Below are 21,771 nucleotides of genomic sequence, written 5' to 3'. Positions count from 1 at the left end.
TTAAATAACTGCTTAACGATGGCATTAAAACGCTCTCTGACAAAGCAGAAACCCTTCTCTACTTCCATTCCCCCACTCCGTTTAAGTAGCGCGGTCTCTCCCTCTCTCTCTCTCCAACACAAAGAGCTGTAAGTAAACACAGACTCATGAATACACACATGAATGCCAGCATTGATGTATGAGCATGCATGCACACAAAGATAAGGTCAATCTGAATCCACTTCACCCTCCATAATCTGGTGTATTTGCCAGATTTCACTTCTCCCCAGAGTAAACAAACCACAAGAGGGTTCAATATGTTCCCAATTCAATCAACTGTAAATAGAAACCGCTCTGCATCTCCTATTAACACAGAATCCATCTTGATTATTTCTTCACGGCCTGAAAACAGTCACTTCCTGAGGCTAAAAAGTTTTTGCACTCTCTGTAATTTAAAAAGAAACGTCTGTTTTCTAAATCCAATACAATCAAAGTTAATTAACTCGTAGTGGCCACAACCAGAGTCATTTAAAACTCTGCAGCTTTTTTGATAATTTTCCAACAGTTTTCGCTCACAGAGCTAATAGCCCATTTGTTCACACCTTCGAGCCGAACTAAACTACTGACTGACAAGCCGACCAATTACAGAGGTGGTCCCTGATTCTGCGCTTAAAATTGAATCATTAAATAGGAAGTTCAAAGACTAAACCAACAACATTAGTCCTCCATGAATAATAACAAGTTAAAATATTGATTTAATTACCAAGCCAGTGATTCAAGCAGCCATGACATGCAAACACATTCACATCAAGACCAAACTGCAATTATATTTCCTCTTTGCATATAGAACCAACGCAGCAATTAAAATAATTTCATTAACGTGCTGTCTCCTGAATTCTCCCCTCCTTTCTTCCCCGGGAGAGTAAATTGAAGAGAAATATAGTCTAGCTGTATGCAGCTAGTTAGAAAGCCATTGCCCTCAGCTATGAGCATGAGAGGGGGCAAGAAGGAGAAATTAATAGTTGTGAAAAAGTGTAGCATTTCCAGGCAAATGCTGTGGAACTAATGAGGCTCTTGTTTGGAGCAAAAGACCCACAGTCTGCTGTTTGTGAGAGTGAAACATAGATTATTTTGTTAAGCAGAAAACTGACAAAGGAGAACAAAAACATGAAGGAAATGTTATCAATGAGTTATTAATTGTATTTTATTTTCTGTCCGGTGCAACAGTAGTTTCAGGTTTGTATTTTCAGTTTAGCGACTTTAGCACCAGCGTGCACCTGTCACTAAAACAATGAACATTTAAATAAGATTTAAATCACTCTTTTGCCTATTTAGTTAATTGATACAAGTTCGCTCACGACTTCTCATCTTAGTTGTGTATATATATGACCCACAGAGGGATGCTCCCCTTTCACACTGTTGAATTTTAAGGTTAAAATAGTAAATCTATCCAGTATCTAGCAAGAAAAAAAGATTTGAGAAGACAAGAGTTGAAAAGCCTGAATGTTTTTCATTATTTTTCCAAACTTGTAAATCTTGTGACCCCCTCATATTTATCTTGCCACCTCGCGGCCTGGTGGTGATGGACAGGTTTGGAGACCACTGATCTTTACGCCTCTCCTTAAAGCAATGTAAGAATGTAGACTGTGCAATCCAAACATTAGCACTAACTATGGCTGACACCCCAGGGGAGTTCTGCATTTCAGCGCATGAATTAAGAACAAATCAGTGTGCTTTCGGTGGCTTCATGGGAAGAGTAAGATTCAGCATTTTTGTTAAACTTCACTCAGCAAAACTTTGCTCGCAATGCGAAATGAATGCGGCATTTTCATTTGTTTTGTCAGTGATTTCCCACAGTGGCTGTCAGCTTAGCCGGAGAATGGAGCAGGAGGGCTGTAATAATGCAGCAGGTTCATCGACCATGAACCCCGAGTGTCTCAGGTTCAGTTCTGACGAGGGGCCTTCAATCACCGAAGCTGTACACTGCTGAAACAGTTTTAGCTGTTGCTCTCTATCAGTGCAGCCCTGAGGAAAACCTTGTCAGATAATGAACAGGAGAAAGAAAAACATTTATTTTATTTGTGCAAATGCACAGCACACTTGTTGATACACAGACAATGCGTTCATGTATTGTGTTTGTGTGAAGGTGTCTGAGGCAGTAAAATATGCACAGTACGTGCATATATTCAATAAGCTGCTGAGCATTTTTTGTGCACCAATGCGGAGGAAAACCATCTCTATACATCACAAAGTGAATAGTAAAAGCAGAAAAAAAGACCTGCATAGAGAGAGAGAGAGAGAGAGAGAGAAGAAAGGAATACAGAATGAGGGGAAGGACAGGAGAAAGAGAGAGACGGAGAACTCCTGCAGCTATCTTTCTTCTCTGCCATCTGAAGAGCCCAGAGGAAGATAGGAGATGAATATGGAAGATCCTCCTCCCACTCTCTCACTTATTTCTCCTGAACGGTTTCTCTCTCATATTCTCTTTCTCCTTGCCAGGATAACGCTCATCGGTGCATTCCTCTCATCCCGTTCATGACCACATTCCTCATTTTATCATTCACTTTTCTGTTGTGTTTTTCCATACAACTTTTTTTCTTCACTATAACGTCGCTTCCCCCCATTTTTGCACACTCGTCTCCGCTCCTCATTTCTTCGCCAGGTCGTTGTTAGTGATTCACCCCGCACTCCTCAGCCCCTCCCTCACTTTTCTTTTATCTGCTGCTCACTCCCACCCTCACCTAGCCCCCTCTCTCTGCTCCCTCCCTAAAACCGCCCACAACCATCCCTCACTTTGGTTTCTCCTGCGCTTCCTTCAGACACATTTCTCTCACTTTCTTTCAAATGACACTGAACTCTCCATCCCCTTCTTCTCATCACCATCTCTCGCTCTCTTTCTGCCGCTCTCTTGTCTAGTTATTTATTGATAGGCTGCGCTGCTGTTTCCCCTCCTGTGGATATGTTGTTGTCAGTGTGAGAACAAGGCTGTGCCACTGGAGCTCTGCCCCTCACAAAAGATCAATTAGTCTCTCTTTCTGTCTCTGTGTCTCTCACACACACACATACACACAGGCACAAAAGTGAAATGCACTGCAGGAAGAGGAGTCTGGGGTGTGTTGGGGATTGGACAACCTAAACCGGAGAAAAAGAGGCGAAAAATGTTGATGCAATTTACTGTAATCTGACATGCAGGTTGAAAGACCACAGACTTTTTGAAACTCCGTCTGTTTCATTCATTAATAGATTTTGTACGTCGATTCATCACATGTGCTCTTACAGCCTCCCTTTCATCTTCTCTTGTTCCCACGTAAATTATCTTTCTTTCACTGTTTTCCTGCTTTTACCAACACTTTCCTTCATTACATCACCACTTTAACTGACTTTCTTTTGTTCCTTTCCCCTTTGAACTTTTAAAACATATTTTAGGCGCTGACTAATTGATGCACAGAAAAAGAAAATAATAGGTGGCTATGCTGCATTCAGAGATTTGAAGACACTGGTAGCTGGGCTAAAGAATAAAGCACTATTTAAAATCATGTTTTTTAAACACACATCATAGTGTGTAAAAATAATTTCAGCAGTATAAAATGTACAATAGGCCTCCATAAACAAAAAACATTAAAGATATAACACGAAGCCTGTCCACACAACTCCATTCATCATTTGATCAACAGATATGTGATGATGTGAACATAAATAAGTTAGTTCAAGTTCTTCTCAGTTTACCCACTTCAACCCTGAAATTTTCTTTCAGTTTTTTTTCCATCTTCTGCTCTAACTTTCTGAACCCAGTCCTGACGAACTTTACTTCGCCTACACAGGGATAACACAAGCAGATCCACGTCTCCTTTTCAGGTCAGAGAAGTGAAATGTTTTTCATTTGGGAATCTTCTCAGTCTTTCAATGCTCAGTATCACTGATTCTCCACTTCAACCTCAGAAACAAGCAAAGCATCCATTTTATCCCAACAGATTACAGAGATACTGAGCAACCCTTACTACCTTGCCCACATCTTTCTGAACCTCTGCCAGTAATCTGTCTGAGACTAAAACATAATCTGGAAGATTTATGATGACTATGAAGGTGTCATAACTGAGTAGCAGCCCAAGTTATTTCTTTAAAGTTATTTGAAGTGATAAATCCACACAGACAGTTACGCAAGTCTGCCGCGAGTTGCACTTCAGATGCACTCTGGAAGAATTACTCTTGTCCTCTTCCTCACACTGTCGTCTATACTGGAATCAGGAAAATGAAAGTCTCTAATTCCAACATATATCTAGATTTAAAGGCAGGGGAGGTTTTCCTTTAAGCCTGAGGATACATGGCTGAAACACACGCACTCACCTGTAAACCGGAAGCGTCTTCATCCCGTATCTCAAAGCCTCCTCCCAGCGTCCCAGGTTGATGGAGGCGTCTAAAGCCATGTCTGTCAATCTGAGCTTGTAGAGATTTTCTTCAGGCACGTCACCACCAACGGTCGATAACAAATCACTACAGCTCTGCAGAAGTGCTTCCCAATCTGAAGGGTCATTTAAGTAAGAATAACATTTATACTGGTGCAAGTAAAACCTTAAATCTTAAGTCTCTATTTTTGCGTAAAACCTCTAATATTAAAACAGATAAATCTGACCCTGCTGTACTCTGATAATTGGGTTCAGATACATAATTATTCACTGTTTGTCAGAATTAGAGTCAAAAAGGGTCAGATTTACCTTCATGAAGGCACACGGCATACTGTATATGAGCTGCACTGCTTCAAATTTACTGATTAGATGTAAGTATCATCTATCATCTGCTTTTGGAGCTTTAGAAATACTGATACAATGAGACGGATCTACGTTTGCACATTAACTTGTAATCCAAGACAATAGTGAGTGAACTAAAATTGTCTCCAGAGTGTCACTCAAATGAACCTTTCACATTTTTCCTTTTAAAAATATGGATGATGACGCTGCTGTAGTGGGGATCTTGTAAAGGATACCTGAATCTGCTTTTTGTCCCTCCAGTCTGGGTAGCGCCTCCTTCAGCTGGCGCCATGTTGCTTCTTCACCAGACAGCATGAGTCCATCCTGGGCAGAGAGTAGACGCCGATGTCTAAAACAATAATTTTCATGCACATACTTGGCTTATACAGCAGCGTTATGAGGAATACCGAGTGAGTCAAGAAGCAACAAACATGTCTGAGTAATAAAAGTTTTCTTGTGTGCATATTAACACACACAAACACAGCATGCATGTGCACAGTGGGAAAAATAACAACACACAAACACCATCTCCCAGGTTTGATGTCAACAATCATCTGTCGGCATGACAACTTTGGGTCACAGCCCAGCAGCCTGCCATCATCATCTGAAGATTAAAGCGAGAAAGGGAGAATGACAGAAAGCGCTTGTGTGTGTGTGTGTGTGTGTGTGTTGTATGCAGAACAAAGGTGGGTTGTGTTGTGGTAGAGAGAGACCCAAGTGCCATATGGAGCAACATGGAGAAAAAAAAAAACAAGCGGTGGAAATGAAGGCAGACAAAAAAAAAGAGAGAGAAATGAAAACATAAATTGAGAACAAAGCACCGAGACACTGGAACAGGAAGAGTGGAGCGGATGAAGACGGATGGAAGAGAAAACTGCAGCTGAAAGACAAGATGATTTTTCCTCATTTTTCAGTAAGCGGTCAGGGAAGGGTGGAGAGGTAGAGAGGTGGAGGGGTGGAGGGGTGAAGAGGTGGAGCGTGACACAGTGACAGAGAGGAAGAGGACTGGCAGGAGATAAGAGAGGATGTGAGAGTGAAGGAGGGAAAGGAGGAGAGGACAAGAAAAGGTACACTGTAGCATGTTACGCACTGATACACTGTTTAAACCAACAGTGGCAGAGACAGAGAGAGAGAGAGAGAGACAGAGGGAGAGAGAGAGCGCATGCATGTGTCTGTCTATATTTGTATTTCTGGTCCACAAGTTTTAATATTTAGTTATAATATTAACAAATTTGGGTTAGAACTGATTTGAGGAGGAACATAATGTGAATTTCTTATCAGCCAAGAGTTTTTCATATTGCATATTGTAGTCAGACACATTTCATTACTGACAGGTGCTCGCTAGACAATGATGGTTGTTTCTTCAGGCGAGACGAACAAAAACAGGTCGACTGTATTTCATGGCCTTATTTCATTCATAAATGTATCCACCAGCAGCCTGAGGAGATCCATAGCAAGAAACTGGTGTAAATAATACAATCTAATTAATGCTCTTATGTGCTTACTCATGCTTGTATTGTATTGTATTGTTGTGTGCGTGTTAGTTTGTGTTTTTCTAAATGCTCAACAATCGTGTGTCTCACTTTGTCTTGAGAGTCGCATCGCTGACAGCGGCAGGTGAAGTGGTACTGGTCCTCCAGCTGTCTCTGTCGATCCTCATTCAGGGACAACGTCTCAATGTAACTTATAGTGAGCTGGACACAGAGAGAACATTTCCATTTTACTACAATTTCATTTTGCGTCTTTGATATATTACTTTGCTATGTTTGCTACACTGCAGATCACGTTATCTGCAGTTCAGTGTGCAAACAAATAAGATATTTGCAATTGAGTTTATGTAAACTGAGCTTGGAGAGAAGGGAGAGTGCATGTGTCTTTGTCCAGATGGCGTGGATGCATCTCATTACATATATAGTCAGGAGGGATGATGAAGTATGGAAAATTGGAGAAAACGCTGCCAAGTTCGGATGTGTCATGTCTGTGCTGCAGCGATATTTCACTCGGCTCCAAACTCTTTAATGAAGTTAAGTTCACCAGGCATCCATCAACATTTATTACTGCTTGCACAATAAAATTCAGACAATAACCGCAGCGGTGCTAAGTACATGGAATATAATATGGTTTCAGATTATGCATCAATAAACAGCCTTTGGCAGCGGCCGCTCCATCAATAACAACAGTGAATAAAAAACCTTCAATAAATATCTCAAATAGCAAAGCACACATCACAGTCAATAAAAACAGTTATACTCTTATGTTGTTAATGTTGTGAAGATGAAGCGGGGTTTTTGTCGTCGTTGTTCGTACCTCCTCGTCAGGGTTGATGTCTCGAACGGCTCTGAGCTGCAGTTTTGTTCCCTCAAACACCATCACACAGTTTGGCCTGCAGTCATGGTTTAACAGAGATAGACTGAGAGAGAGCAGACGGGATGATGAAGGGCAGGAGGGAGAAAGACAGAGACAGAGAGAGATAGAGAGAGAGAGAGCCAGAGGGTGGGGAGGGGGAGAAGTGAGAAAGGGAGAGAGTGGGGAAGAGATGGGGAGAGGAGTGAAGAGGGAAGAGAAGATAAATGAAGCAAAGTCAAGAAGGTGGAGAGACAGAGAGGGAGTGGATGGAGGAGAAAGATGAAGGGATAAATCAGGAGCAGGGAAGAGAGAAAGGAGCAGTGGGAGGAGGAGATACGTAGAGAGAGAGAGAAGAAATTCATCTGTGATTTAATGTTAAACTTTCTTGTGAATCCTACAAATTCCTCCTTGGGAATCGGCGCATGTGTGCGTCGTCTCCCTCAAACCAGCAAAACAAACAAAACACATCATCACTTCTCATCTGCAGCATCACAGCACATCTGCAGCATGATCAACGAGCAGAGACGACAGGCTGATAAAGGCTGAGAGAAATCTTAACTTGTCAGTGGCTGGAAAATATAATGCTGAAAGCATCACGTCCAACTGTTGTGGGATTTTTCAGTGTTGACTTTTACGTTGTTATTTGTGCCAGCTTATTTGATATTAGAGAGAAAACACAATAAGCGATACGTCTCCCTCAAGATCGCCATAGATCTGTGTGACAGCCGAGCGACGCCACGTGTTTTAAACCCTGAATCCAAAGTGCTGTGAGGAAGTTAAAGTATCAACGCAGCAGGTCAAAAAATGTGACTGAGAGCTCAAATGAGCCACACACAGTCACAGAGACACAAACACTGCTAATTCCCTGCACAGTGTGACAAAATGAGTACTCTGCCCCTGTCATAACACATGTCGCTCTTCGTTTTCGTCGGTCTTTCAGCATCACTCCCACACACACACACACACAAATAAATTAGGAAACAACGGGTACTCGACTTCTGTCACAACACAGACTTCTGACTCATAATAATTAAGGCACGGTAAAAGATTAAAGAAACTTAGATCGTGTTACTATCCTGAATAGTGGCAGATTGCAGGCTGTATTTGATGTGCATCTTTCAGGCTGTTAGCGTGCTTGTGTTAACACCTCCTGGACCTGGAAAGAGACGTTTACTGTCACTCTTCACATGGCTGAGAAAAAATACTGGAGAGGTTTGTCTGTTTTTATAAGCTGTTCCATTGATGGCGGGGCTCTCATTTATCATATTCATAGAGCAAAACAACGGGTGCAAGAGATAAAGCACGCGTGTGTGCATGTGTGTGTGTGTGCATTGTAAAACCATCAGTAACCCCCTGGCTTTGTTCTACAGTGGAGAAGTTGCAGGCTGAATATCAACTAGAAATCAAGCCCTCCAAACAATGTTTTTATCTGATGGAGAGCAGCTCATTAGCATACTAATTAGATTAATTAACTAAACCGCATCTCACATTAACAATATCTGATCACACAAGTGAGACTAACTGTTGCCGTGAGAGTGCAGACAGTACGGGACTATTGTGTTTAAATTTAATTGACAGCTGCTGAGAGAAGAAGGTTCAGTACTTGTCTTTCTTAGTGTCGTTTGCATCTTTATTTCTCAGGGATCCTCTGACTGTCAATCATCACATCAATGTGAAAAAAACTCTTATTGATGTAATACTGTAGTAAAGTAGCAGCACTGACCCTAAATTTTACGTTAAAGAGACAGTTCAACATTTTGGCAAATTGGTCCATTGCCATAATCCCTATAGTTTTAGCAGTAGGTTCGTTACCTTTATTTGTCAGTGCAAGCTATTTTTAGAACGGCGGAGCAGAGCCGCAAACTGCTCAAAGCTACACTACGGAGGCTCATGGGATTTCTTGGTTTCCCTCATCAAACTCATCAAATACACAATCCAACAACTCCGAAGTTGTTGACCTGCACATTCACCACGCTATGAGATAATAACAGAACGTTACGAGACAGAGTTGTTTTAGAGGTAAATTCATGCAAAACTGCTAATGCACGTTCCTGTCAGGGGCAGTTTTTCAGCAAGCAGTCTCTGCATTTACCTCTAAAACAACTCTGTCTCATAACGTTCCGTTATTATCTCTCACAACTTGTCCACCAGAGCGTTTTGGAGTTGTTGGATTGTGTATTTGATGAGTTTGATGAGGGAAACTAAGAAATTCCTTTAGCCTCCGTAGCGTAGCTCTGAGCAGCTCGCGGCTCTGCTCCGCCGTTCTAAACACAGCTTGTACCGACAATTAAAGGTAACGAACCTACTTCTATAGGGATTATGGCAATGGGCCAATTTGCCAAAATGTTGAACTATCCCTTTAAATGTTTTCATGACTCACAGTAGTTGATAATAAGAATAATATATGAATTCAACCATTCACATACCACACAGATATAGTCCATATAATTCTCAGGGACTTATCTTGTCTTTAAATGTTGATGGATTCACAGGCTTGAATGTTATTTCTCTAATTACAGAAAAGCATGAGGGTGTTTAAATGGGGCTGACCCACATGGTTGTTATTATTTCTGTCTCCTAATTAGAGCTCTTCTCAGCACAGCGTGGGCGTCTGAATAATATGTCTACCTTTGTCATAGTGAGAAATGCTCTTAAAGCGTCTCCAGTGGAGCCGAGAGTATAGTGAAACTATTCTACAAAAAAACAGTCAGATGTTCTCGCAGCATAAAACTGTTGACTGGTGCACGACCCAAAAAACATCTCTCTGGTCTTTGTGTCACATTGTCAGCTAATCTCCTCTTCCTGTTTTCATTTGGATGTATTTGTGTGAGGATTTGGCTGCAGTCACACATGGGTTTAGGTGACACAGAGGTGAGATGAGGCACATGGTCGGGCTAGATTACAACAAGTGAGGACATTTGTGTGTTATCAATCCAGCTGTAAATCGCTTCACTTCTGATAAAGAGCTCAGAGGAAAAGGATTTTACATCATAGTTTCATTAGGGCCAATTAGCAGAGAATGAGAAGTAGACGGAGACAAGCATGGAGGGGGATGAGCTTAGCAGAGACGGGGAGTTACAAAGTCAGCAAATAAGAAACTGAATTTTTGACATGTATAGTGAAGAGAGAAAAATGAACAGACTGATGGGGTGAACAGAGGTGTAGCCTCACCAGAATAATCCCCCTCTTTTCAGCAAACCCACGGTTGCTAGGCAACCTAAAATATGAATAGGCAGGGGACCATCCTGCAAACGGGCCCATCATTTATGGATGAGTTACGACACAATTCGCACTAACGCACTAACACAGACACACATGGTTTTGCTGGGCTTTGGTAAAGCCACTGTGACCATCTGACATCTCAGCACCAGCCAGATAAACTGGCTGGGATACTTGTAGTGTGTGTGTGTGTGTGTGTGTGTGTGTGTGTGTGTGTGTGTGTGTGTGTGCATGCGCGTAGCAACACTAGCAACTCTGCAACGACCGGCCAAATCCCACCCCATTCACCCCGGACTCCGTACCGGGATTACAGTGCATACCGCTTTGCTCTACGAGTGTGTGGTTCAGTCCTGCATGCCAAACAAGAGACACAGAAGCACAGTTGTAATATGCTGTCAACATTTATTTTTAAGTTTTCGCCTCAAAATAAAAATTCCCTTCTTCTTCTTCTTTGTACTTGAAAGAACTGCCAGAAAAATAGAGAGTGTGTATGTGCGTGTGTGTGAGTGAGGGGGTGTGTGTTATGGGTGGGGTTGGTTGGGATGCGGTGATCTGGCAGGTAACGGAGCTGCATTTACATTTTTGGCATTTTTGGAGAGACAGGGACACCATATAACAAAGATTATGAGCTAAATTGAAATTAATGATGTTTTTTTTTCTAGATGTGTATGCTTTACACCTTGGCCTCTGTGTGTGTGTGTGTGTGTGTGTGTGTGTGTGTGTTACCTCGGATAAAGCCCAACTCCAATCTCTTGCAGCTCTGCGTCACTGATGGTGAAACAATTACATGTCACCTAAAGGAGAGAAATAGGAGACAAGAGAGAGAAAGGGGATTATTTGTTAAATTGCCTCAGGGAAGCAACAACAGGAACTTTCATCTCATGATCTGAAGAATTTTGCACATCTCCAGCACCTAACACGACGTGCTGAGATCTCTGATACTGTAGTATATGGTAAAGGAACCGCACTCTCTTTATCACCTGGAATGACACAAATTTTCAATGACCACGTACAATCATTATTAGCTGAGTATGGAAAACGTTCGTTCCAACAAGAGTCTCTAAAAGAGAGACAGTGGAAAGGAATAAATTAAAAGACAGTATTCCTCAAAAACTACACAGAAGAGACGGATGGGTTGAGATGACACTTCACAAATAAATAAATAAATAAATACAGTCAGAAATTCCTTTGAGATAGAGATGGTCTGAAACCGTATCACCTTAAACGAGATGAATGACAGGAGGGAGAAAGAGGGGAAACGGGTGAAGGACAGACCAGGACAGGAGATGACTCAGAGGAAGACCACAAATTCACAAATCACAGCAGTTTGTTTAGTTAAGATAGTTTAACTCTGTAAAAATCAATAAACTGAAGAAAAAAACATCTAAATCTAACATATGAGGCTGACCAAATAGCTCATAGCAATAATCTGCATTTACGTATAAATCTGTTTTAAAATACTCAATAATCTTTACCTACTGTCTGTTACAATAATGAACAAAGACAGATGTAAATGCTCCATTTAATGTACAAGTACCGAAATTAAATATGAATTCCTCTAAGAAAACAACAAAGGCTTACTACTATGGAAGCTAATAGAGAAGTAAAAGACCCAACACAGGTACAAAAACCAAATATTAAAATGTAATAATAAGATACATCAAAGCTGAAAATGTTGTATTACCAGCTAATTATCATTATCAGTTAACTTAACTGTTACTTTAAACTCAAGTCAGAAACCAGCTAAACTCTGGAGCTAAGAAATTAAAGGGCATCTGATAAGATAGATAGTTATCTACTTATATTTACCTACAGCATGTCAATTTGTTTAGGTAGCAGAGACTTAAGGTCCTGAACCAATATGAGAGTGAGATGTGCAGCTATAACATTAAGGTTTAGAAATGTTATAGTCCATTTTAGGGCTGCCTGAAATCGCAGAACAAGTTCCAGGCATATTTTAAGACCCTCCCAATCCCCCCATAATTTGTCACTTGTCTTGTGACTCCACCACTTTAGTCCAGACAAAAATCTCCACAAGTACTTGGAGGATTGCCAAAGCTTGTTTACCAGCACTAGTTCAGTAACTGACACATGAAAGCCACCAGTGTTTATTTTCTGGTGTTTCTTCTTTTCCAGCTTTCTCTTGTTTGTTATTGGATTTAATTATGAATAGGATATTATTAATTAAATACAGACATTACACAGTGCGCCAAGAATTGTGCCTCCTAAATCTACATCTAGAACTAAGACAATTTTAGTTTATCACATGTCTAAACATTGGATAAGATTTAACACTTCCACGAATAAACCTCCCACAATGCATCTGGGTGGTCTGCCTGATTTAGAAGACACATTTCAGAAATAAATTAATGGTGAAGCCAAAGCTTTCAGGAGAAGTGTCTTTCTCTGTTGAGCTGCTGCAAAGATGGTTTTTAATGATAAGGTGCCTGAAGAAGTTGTTTAATAAAATAGAGGCAGCGAGAGTTTATATAAAAAGACGGGGAAATCAGCCATAAATACACAAAAACTTGACAGAATTTAACAAAGATGTGAAAGTTAAAAAAAAGAAACACTAGAAAAATCTTTGATGTGTCAATTACTGAGCTCGTGCTGGTAAACAAGTGTTTTTCTGCGGTTGTGGTGTGTTTGTGTTTATGTTACAGTGGGTGCTGTTATTTCTCCGTCCCCCTGCAGAAAGTAGATAAATAAATGTAACTTCAGAGATATTAGTATTCAGGCTGTCAGAGAGGGAGGCAGACAGAGAAGTGCTCAGAGTGGGAGGGGAAGATTTACAGTGAGCCGCAGACAGATGTTCTCCATCCTGCTGATATTCACACCAGAACCAGACCCCATCAAACTGATTTGACTTGAATCTGCCCTCGTAATAAACACCATTAGAGTCTGTCCTCGTGGGATATGAGGGTTTTTACTTCATTTATTCACCGCAGAGCTGAGGAGGAAACATGGTGACACAAAAACCCAGAATACACACACACACACACACACACAAACACACACACATAAATCTTTCTTTCTTCATCACATGCACACACACACGCACTTGATTGTTATTCAGTTGTTCCCACAGACATCCATCGTCTTTGCCATAAAGCTAATGTGCAGGAGGCAGATACATCATATAATATGGCAATGTGTTAAATACAAATAACAATATATCAAGTGTTCTCAAGTGGATTTTATGAAGTAGTCGTCACCTTTAGCAGAAACACATGGATGGTTATGTGTCTGGGCTCCAGAAATCGTTTTGTGAGGAAATTTGCAAAATGTAATTTCACAGAAATTGTAGTAAACATGTTACAGTTGTTTGTCTGTATCATGCAAAACAGAGAAAGGGAATCTCATATTTGAGAAGCTGGAAACAGGGAGCGGGAGGCAGAATTTAAACAAACAGCTGTAGGATACTCAGGGTATAGATCGCTCTCTCTATCACACACACACACACACACCAACACACCAACACACATTTGCTCTCTCGCTCTCTCTCCTCCTATCTCTCTCTCTGGGGGGATGAGAATCAATCTGGCAGAACATCCACATCTGCAGAGCCGGCTGGTGGACGCCTTTTGCATCTCCAATACATAAACACGAACACATGCACCTGCCCCTGTGGGTCTCCCTGTCTCACAGAGACACTACACAGAAAACTACTGATGAATAAATTCCTAAACGCCTCGATTTGACTCCCGTCTTTGTCTCATCTTATTCCTCCTCGACCCCTCCAACCTCCATCTTCTTTTCTTTCTGCTTCTTTGTGAACTCAGAAGTGGATAACAAAGTTCTTCAACAGTAGAGATGAACCACTGTTGAACACTGAACTGCTGTAACAAACTATGTACACATGATTGTGTTCTGTTACTTACAACAATTCGTCAACTATTTACATATTTTTTATGTAACGATGCTGTAAAAATTTGCTCTAGCTTCTAAAACATGAATATTTACAGGGTTTAGTTATTTGGGATAGAACATTAATATTGATGAGTTTCAGACTTTTGGCCAAAACAAGCAATTTTGAACATGTCACATTGAGCTCTGGGATGTCAGTGGGCATTTTAAACTATTACTTAATTATTATAAATGGAGAAAATTATTACCAGATTAATAAATAATGAAAATAATAATTTGCTGCAGAAGGTATAGTGAGGTTTTAAACGTTTTAATGGGAGGATGTCACTTTGTTCCTATAATCTTCCTGGCCTTTATCTATTCATTCTTTCAATCAAATGAATGCGTTTTTAATCAGCTTAATTTTTAATCAGCTGAACATCTATTCCACAGTACAGTAGATTCTCTCTGAGGCATTTTCAGAGAAACGGCACATAACATAGGCTACCCACCACAGCTGGACAAACAACATCATCCCCCGGTAACCATGGCGATGGCCATTTCCTTCTCACGACGAGAGCCTCCTACAGTTAACCTGTTTATTTATAATCTCCTCATTAATAAATAGGGCGAGTGTGGGTTCAGATGAGGTTGACATGAGGAGGATCCAGCTCCAGGAGAGAAGGTGAGCGAGAGACGCTACGGTGTGTGGAGGAGAGCTACTTTCTATCCATCTCCGGTGAATGAATTATATTCCACCAAATGAAATCAAAGGAGCTCGCGAGCAAATAATAAAGAAGAAATCCTTAACAGCAGGTTCTTAATGGAGATTAGAGGCCTGATACGTATGATTCAGTCTCTGCCTTTGTGGAAGATTTACACAATTACTGCATCCGTACAAAAGACACCAGAGAGTGTGCATCTTGTGGCAATGGCACAGAACATGTCAGCCCCTTCTTCCATTCATTTGTTTGCTCATTTATTTTTCTGCCTGTCACACCCAATATTTCTGATGATTTGATATGGATGAAATGTGTAGAAATTACAAATGTGGGATAGAAGAAAAGAAGCAAAGGCAGGCAAATGACTGAAGGGTGTGGTGAGCAGCCTGTGATGTGGAAAATGGAAAAATAAGATCAAAAACACCCCCTGTATCCAAAAATGTCATCTTCTGTAGGGGGGAAGAAAAAACACAAGAAACTGATGGAATTTGATGGTAAATTTTGGACTTGACACCACAGTGTCTGAAAACACCAGAGCTATATTTAGGCAAACAAATACCAAGCAGCTGAAACATAGACAGAGATAAGTAAAGACTATACAATGTACTACTATACTATAGTTAAAAGCTAAACTTGACTTTGATGCTGAAGTTATGGAATAAGCAGATTAATTACAATATTGTTTTATCAATTTTGCATAGATAGAATCAGAGTGTAGGTGTATAGGCACATGGACAAAAAGTACAGGCAAAGAGATGAATCTGAAAACTCTGACTAAATCCTCATTCGTTTAAAACATTTTCAGGTCTACTAAAGACAGAAAATGTTTTAAACGAATGAGGATTTAGTCAGAGTTTTCTGATTTATCTCTTTGCCTGTACTTTTTGTCCATGTGCCTATACACCTACACTCTGATTTGCCACCATATCTATCTATGCAAATAGACAAAATTAATGTTATAGGTTAGTCTTGTCATCCATCCACCATTAAATTGATAAAACAATATTGTAATTAATCTGCTTATTCCATAACTTCAACCTCAAAGTCAAGTTTTTCTTGAAGTGATAACTGAGCTGGTGAGTTTCTGCAGACTTGAAAATATATTGAAAACCGTCGCCTCTCTTGGTCTTTATCTCTGTCGCCTACATTGAAAACGTGACGATAAGAGACACCTTAGAAATGCAGCCTGCACTAGTTTGTACTTTCCAAATGAAGATGGATGTGATTACCGGTAGATCAAAACCACAACTTGCCCGTCAAGGTACAAGTCAGGAGTAGGAGAACACTGAGAGGCGGTAACGCTCGCGGTAAACTCAGCTGCAGGACTGCACTGTGTGAATGTCTGTGCTGACATTAAGTATTCATGGAGGGAAGGGCAGATCAAAATGATTTCAGTGACATTTTGGAAACATATATGGGTGGCACGTTTCTAAGAGGATGAATGGGGGGTTTGGGACGGTGGGGAGCGCGGAGGTCCTGTCATCTCATATCGCAGCCGTTGGATTGGTTTGCTTTGTCCTGTCATGTCAGTTCAAAAACCTTGCGACTGGATGGTTTATGTCTTTAATGTTGCTGGAATCGGTTCAATTACTGTCAATCAGGGGAAAACAACAAAGGCCATCAGACACCATCAAAGGCCGCATCTGTGTGTGTGTGAGTATGTGTGTTTGTGTGTGTGTGTGCGCGCACTATTAAGGCTTTGATAAAGTATTTATGACCTAATCATGGCTCTTTCATCTCTCAATAGACAGGCAGACAAACATATTCAGAATTACTGAGGAAATATGAAAAAAAAAAACGAGGCTGAACATCACCTCCTCACTCGTACACTGTTGCATCAACACACTTTTCTGGATTTAATATTATAAATGTGACTCTCTGTCTCAAATATCACAGTAAATAGGTCGTAAAAGCACACATTCCTCCTCACAGTGGCAATAGGCATAGTATTTTCTTACATGAAGAATGCATCATGGGAGAGTAGCTTGTAGTGACAAACCCTCTGAGAATAATCAGTCTTTTCATTTTCCACCTTTTAGTTAATTATTTGGCTCACAAATGTTGCTTTTTTGGTTCACACTTACCGATCTCATCATGGTTGTTTGCACCATCGCATCTTTGGCCTCTGATCAGCCTAACAATTAGAAACTGCATATTTAGCACGTATAACACACTTCCACACAGAGCTTAGCGTGTGTCTTTACTTTTTTCCCCCAATTTAACATTAACTAACAAAAATATTTCTCTATATATATGCAGAGTCAGCTCATGTATCATCACCTAAACAGAACACCGGTGGCAATAACATTTTAAGGTTATTTTAAAATGTTTTTTTGTGTTGATTTTGACAACCCCTGTGGACAAAAGCAATGGTGTTTTGCCAGAATGAAGTCTGCATTTCCCATGAGCTCTAGTTGGTATGGTCGTAAAGACGCTTATCTGGTTCGCACGTGCCATCTCTGGTCCGAGTGCCGTAAATCGTTTCATCCGTTGACATGTCGACCCGACCACTGCCTCCCAAAGGTAGAGTAACACTAGTAAAGGGATACTTCACCCAAAATCAATAATTCACCAATTTTCTACTCACCGTCATGCCAAGGAAGGGTTCGGAGAACTTTTGGAGTTATCAAAACACTTTTGGAGTTCCAGGGGGGGACCGGCTGGCAACAGATTTTCATATAATGGCGGCGGACAGAGTTCACTTTTGAATCGTCCAAAACACACTATGAAACATCCAAATACACCATACTGCTCGTCCGTACTGACGCAAGTGTCCTGCGCATCTCGCGCAGCCACAGGGAGCTACTACTACAAGAAGGCTAAAAACAGAGATCAAATTAATTTTTTCTGAACAACTTTTTCATGTCGTGGCCTCAGGACTCCGAGAGTTCTCCAAACTCTTCCTCCGCATGATGGTGAGTAAATTGGTGAATTGTCGATTTTGGGTGAAGTACCTCTTTCAGAAATAGCTTGTCTTGCCACCGATGGCCTCATTTGCTGTTGTAGGTCATACAGAGACATCAGCAGAAACAAGAGACTTTTGCACATTCAGTTAAAAGTTCTTAATAGGGGCTTTAATTATGAGGTCATTTTAAGCACTTTGCAACAAGTTATCACTATTATTATTCAGACATGCTGCTGTGGCTGGATTGTTGCCAAACTAGATTTCGTTGTGTTGCTTCACCAGTGCAATGAAGGTATCTTGAATCTTGAATAAGATCAACAGTCAGGGACCATTTAAGAAATGTCCATGCTACTAACCCCCATTGAAGTATAGCACATGTGCACATGCAGTAGACAGTATATATGTTAAAGGACTCTTAGAATATTCTCTGCATATACACCAACTCACACCAACTCACAAAATAAGGAGTTCATCTGTGATGTGAATCTAAATCTCCTAAAACGAGGTTTCACACTGAGCAGGAAGGCAGAGTTCACCTTCCCCACTGACTGAATGGGGGCTTAACAAGAGTCCCTGAGTGCAGTGCAGACTGGTTTGTCTGTAGGTGACAGAGGTTACGTCCTGATGGGATGACCCCTCAGGAGCAGGCGGCTAACTGCTCTGTGTGCACCAGCTGCTGCAGAGCGCCCTGTGTGAATGCTTTTTGATGTGCTTGGACACCACAGGCAGAAAGCTCCTGTCAAGAGCTACAGTTAAAATCCACAACATTATTTTGTGTCCTGAGGTCTGAAGGGGAGTTAAAGTATCATCTGAAGGACATGTCGAACTTAATCAGCATCCATCTCCCCTGCTGACCGGATAGCTGACAGTGCACTTAACTCTATTATTAACCCTGATCCCTTATGGTGCATTTGTGATACCACAGAACTGGTGAGCTTTGTTTTTGCTTGATTGCAGTCACTATTTTGGTTGTTTATACTAAAAAAAATCAAGATCTGACAATCAACAGCAAGACCCCAGGTATGAGGGTCAGTGTATATCATCCCCATCTGCCTCTCCTTTTAGTTACTCTCCTGTAGACACTCACATATGCTCAAAATATTATTTAAAAGAAACTAGCTTTGATGTTTTGGGGTGGAAATGTAGTGAATTAATGTGACCAACTCATACATAACTGAAAGATGATAAAAAACCACAAGACTTCTAGTAAAATACAAAATGTTGCAGTGCCATTCTTGATGCTATAAAGATTACCGTATGTTATTGGTGATAAAAATGAGCACACATGCCCTCAATACATTCCTTTACAAGGCATGCGGCTCGTTGGTCTAGGGGTATGATTCTCGCTTAGGGTGCGAGAGGTCCCGGGTTCAAATCCCGGACGAGCCCATTGTTTGGAATACAAAGCCCTTAAATTAACATCTTTAGTATGTTGCAGCAGGTAGTTTCCGTGTCTCATGCTTCATACATTTCTGCAGGTTTTATGAGTCTCTTCCAACTGTCCACTGATCATGAAGCTTTTCAGGCCTACTACTCATGGATCATCATAGATGCTTAGGTCCAACAACTAGACATGGCAGGATGTAGGTGGCTCGTTGGTCTAGGGGTATGATTCTCGCTTCGGGTGCGAGAGGTCCCGGGTTCAAATCCCGGACAAGCCCACTGTTTGGAATAATAGAGAATAGGCAACAGCATAATCAACTTGAACAGTCTCAATTCAGTGCAGAAACTCTCCATGCTTGCTCGTGTTGACTCTCCAAGTCAGTGGATGCAGCAGCACACTGCTCTCAGTGTTTTGTTTTAACACTGGAGGGTTTTATTTACTTATTTCAGAGCAACAGTCTGCGAAGTTAAGACAGGAAGTTTTCAACTCAACATCTGTCATGTCTTTTCCTAACATAATGATCTAATGTTATGTTACATGCTCCAGAAGTGCATGCTCATAGGCCTAGCATTACATCCAGTAACTACTATTTCCTCAGACTTGTACTGAGCATTATGAGTCTCTTCTAACCACTCAATCAGGTCTGCATGTATTTTCTCCATGGACTTCACTTCACACAACTGCCCTTAAGAGCCTCCATCCACCCAAGCCCTGGCCTTATCCATCTTAGGATCTGGATCTGTTAAGGTGCTGCTCTTTAAATTAACCTGAAAACTCGGCAAATGCCAAACAGAGATTACCTCTGAAAACCTCTAAGTCTTCAATCAAAGTAGGGAAATGGGGAGAGGAAGATGGGGAGGAGAGGCAATGGTGAAATGTGTTATGCATGTTCTGTATTTCTTATATTTCTTACTAGATTCTAAATTCATTCCCTCCTTTAATTTTTTGTAGCTGCTTTTTTTGCTCCATTGCATCCCTTACACACCTGCACACACACATAGACATAAGTCTGTCTGTTTAAACACAAAACTGCCCAACCACTGCAGAAATGGGGGACAGTGTGAGAGAATAAGAGAATAAGAGAATGACATGGGGAGGAAAATGGAGGAGAGGAAGAGATAAGACGTAGGGAGACAGGTGGAAGGAGACAGTTAAGAAGCAGTAGGAAGGTCTGAGGGATGTAGAGGGAGGTGGGACAAGGCTAATGTCAGAGAAGTGAGGAAGAAAAGGCTCAATACAGAAAAGGGAGGAGGAAGGTGGAGCAGGAATGTGTTTAAACTTGTTAAGTGAAGTTTGTGAGCGTGAACATGACCAGGTGGACTGAATTAGAAAGATGCACTCTGGGAAAACATGGGGATAAAGAATTGGAGGACCACATAGATGGAAAAGCTGCAGGAAAACATTTTTCAATAATGTGTTTTTACATCCTCAGGTGTTTTTGGGATAATTACTTTACTGTGATGCTGTAAAATGTTAATATACGACAAGTAATGTCTTTTCAGTAAATGATCAATAACACTGCAATACTGTGCTTTGTCGGGCTCCATTTTTTTTCTATCACACTCCTCAACATGATTATCAAAAGTAAATTATCACAATATATTTAGAATAAAAATGCTGTCAATGAGATTAATCTTTAACTTTGTTTATCGTTTGTTTTGTATCTCTTGTGGCCACCATAAACATCCAAAAGAACAATGGATAGTGAAAAGAAAACCTCAAAAGTCAAATTTAAGATCTGCAATCATCTTATTATCAAATGTGTATCATTAACACAATATTAACATGTTTTTACTAAATCCATTAAAACATGCACCACACTATTCCAGAACAGTTTTTACCCCAGAACCAACATCAATAACGTGAAATATCTGGTTAACAGACATTTTATCGTACTTTGGTACTGATGTGTGAGTGATGTTTTGCTGGTCAGTAAATGAATATTGATGTGTGAGTGATGTACATTGTTTATTCTATTCTTTTTTTTTTATTAGTCTGCATCTTGACTGTGCAGCTTAATTTCATTGTACATGCATGTACATGACAATAAAGTATCATAGTCAATATCAACATATCACAACACCACTAGTATTCACATAAGAGCTAGAGTATGTCCAACACTGGACAGAGACAGCTACACCATGGCATTATTTGGTTCTACAGCCATTAAATATATGAAAGACACATGCAAAATATATTAAAACAATATCCAGGTAAACTGCTGTGGCTGTATGGGGCTTGTTTATAGCACTGTTTAAAACTGAGTAATTCTATCATTGGTTGGTTCAATTACGATTGTGGTCAAGCTCCAAGACAACCATCTGACACACAAACATAGAAATTCTGTTTACATTCAGCTATAAACAACACCTTAAATTTCCAGCATACTCATGTGTGTACTTGAATCCTCGTAAACAAACACTATATGGTCCATACAGAGAACTCATATTCTCCCCCTCTCTCTTTCTAACTCTCTCACATTCACTCTCTCTCTCACACACGCACACACACAATAGCCCCGGGCTGGAAGCAATCGAACACAAGATTGCCTCCTGCTCTCTAATGACTTATTTCCATGCTGATACCCAATCATCTCTACGAGAAATGAGAAAAGAAAGTCGACAT

General features: G+C 40.7%; 2 protein-coding genes and 2 non-coding genes across 5 annotated transcripts in view; 3 read left to right on the top strand and 1 right to left on the bottom strand.

Annotated features, from left to right (window-relative positions):
* Positions 1–21,771, top strand: part of LOC146989783 (saccharopine dehydrogenase-like oxidoreductase) — a 126,413-nt gene that overhangs the window by 24,650 nt on the left and 79,992 nt on the right. The window lies entirely within an intron of this gene.
* The window catches only part of smyd3 (SET and MYND domain containing 3), a 69,084-nt gene that overhangs the window by 3,602 nt on the left and 43,711 nt on the right, over positions 1–21,771 (bottom strand). The window contains exons 6-11 of one of the 2 annotated variants that reach the window (XM_085763873.1): positions 11,016–11,083; positions 7,032–7,134; positions 6,308–6,418; positions 4,961–5,048; positions 4,324–4,498; positions 1,979–2,015 (exon numbers count right to left, since the gene is read on the bottom strand). In XM_085763873.1, coding sequence (XP_085619999.1) covers positions 1,994–2,015; positions 4,324–4,498; positions 4,961–5,048; positions 6,308–6,418; positions 7,032–7,134; positions 11,016–11,083 — 567 coding nt within the window. In that variant the 3' untranslated portion in view covers positions 1,979–1,993. Of the gene's footprint in view, positions 1–1,978; positions 2,016–4,323; positions 4,499–4,960; positions 5,049–6,307; positions 6,419–7,031; positions 7,135–11,015; positions 11,084–21,771 lie in introns of those variants that run through there. The other variant, XM_085763882.1, reaches the window with a different exon arrangement.
* trnap-agg (transfer RNA proline (anticodon AGG)) lies at positions 19,080–19,151 on the top strand. Its single transcript has one exon. It is a non-coding gene; the product is annotated as a tRNA-Pro (tRNA).
* trnap-cgg (transfer RNA proline (anticodon CGG)) lies at positions 19,352–19,423 on the top strand. The gene has a single exon. It is a non-coding gene; the product is annotated as a tRNA-Pro (tRNA).

The sequence above is a fragment of the Trachurus japonicus genome, chromosome 3, assembly GCF_045865225.1.
Source record: "Trachurus japonicus isolate A0001 chromosome 3, Traja_1.0".
NCBI lineage: Eukaryota > Metazoa > Chordata > Actinopteri > Carangiformes > Carangidae > Trachurus > Trachurus japonicus.
This window is presented reverse-complemented; position numbering and strand designations above follow the sequence as displayed.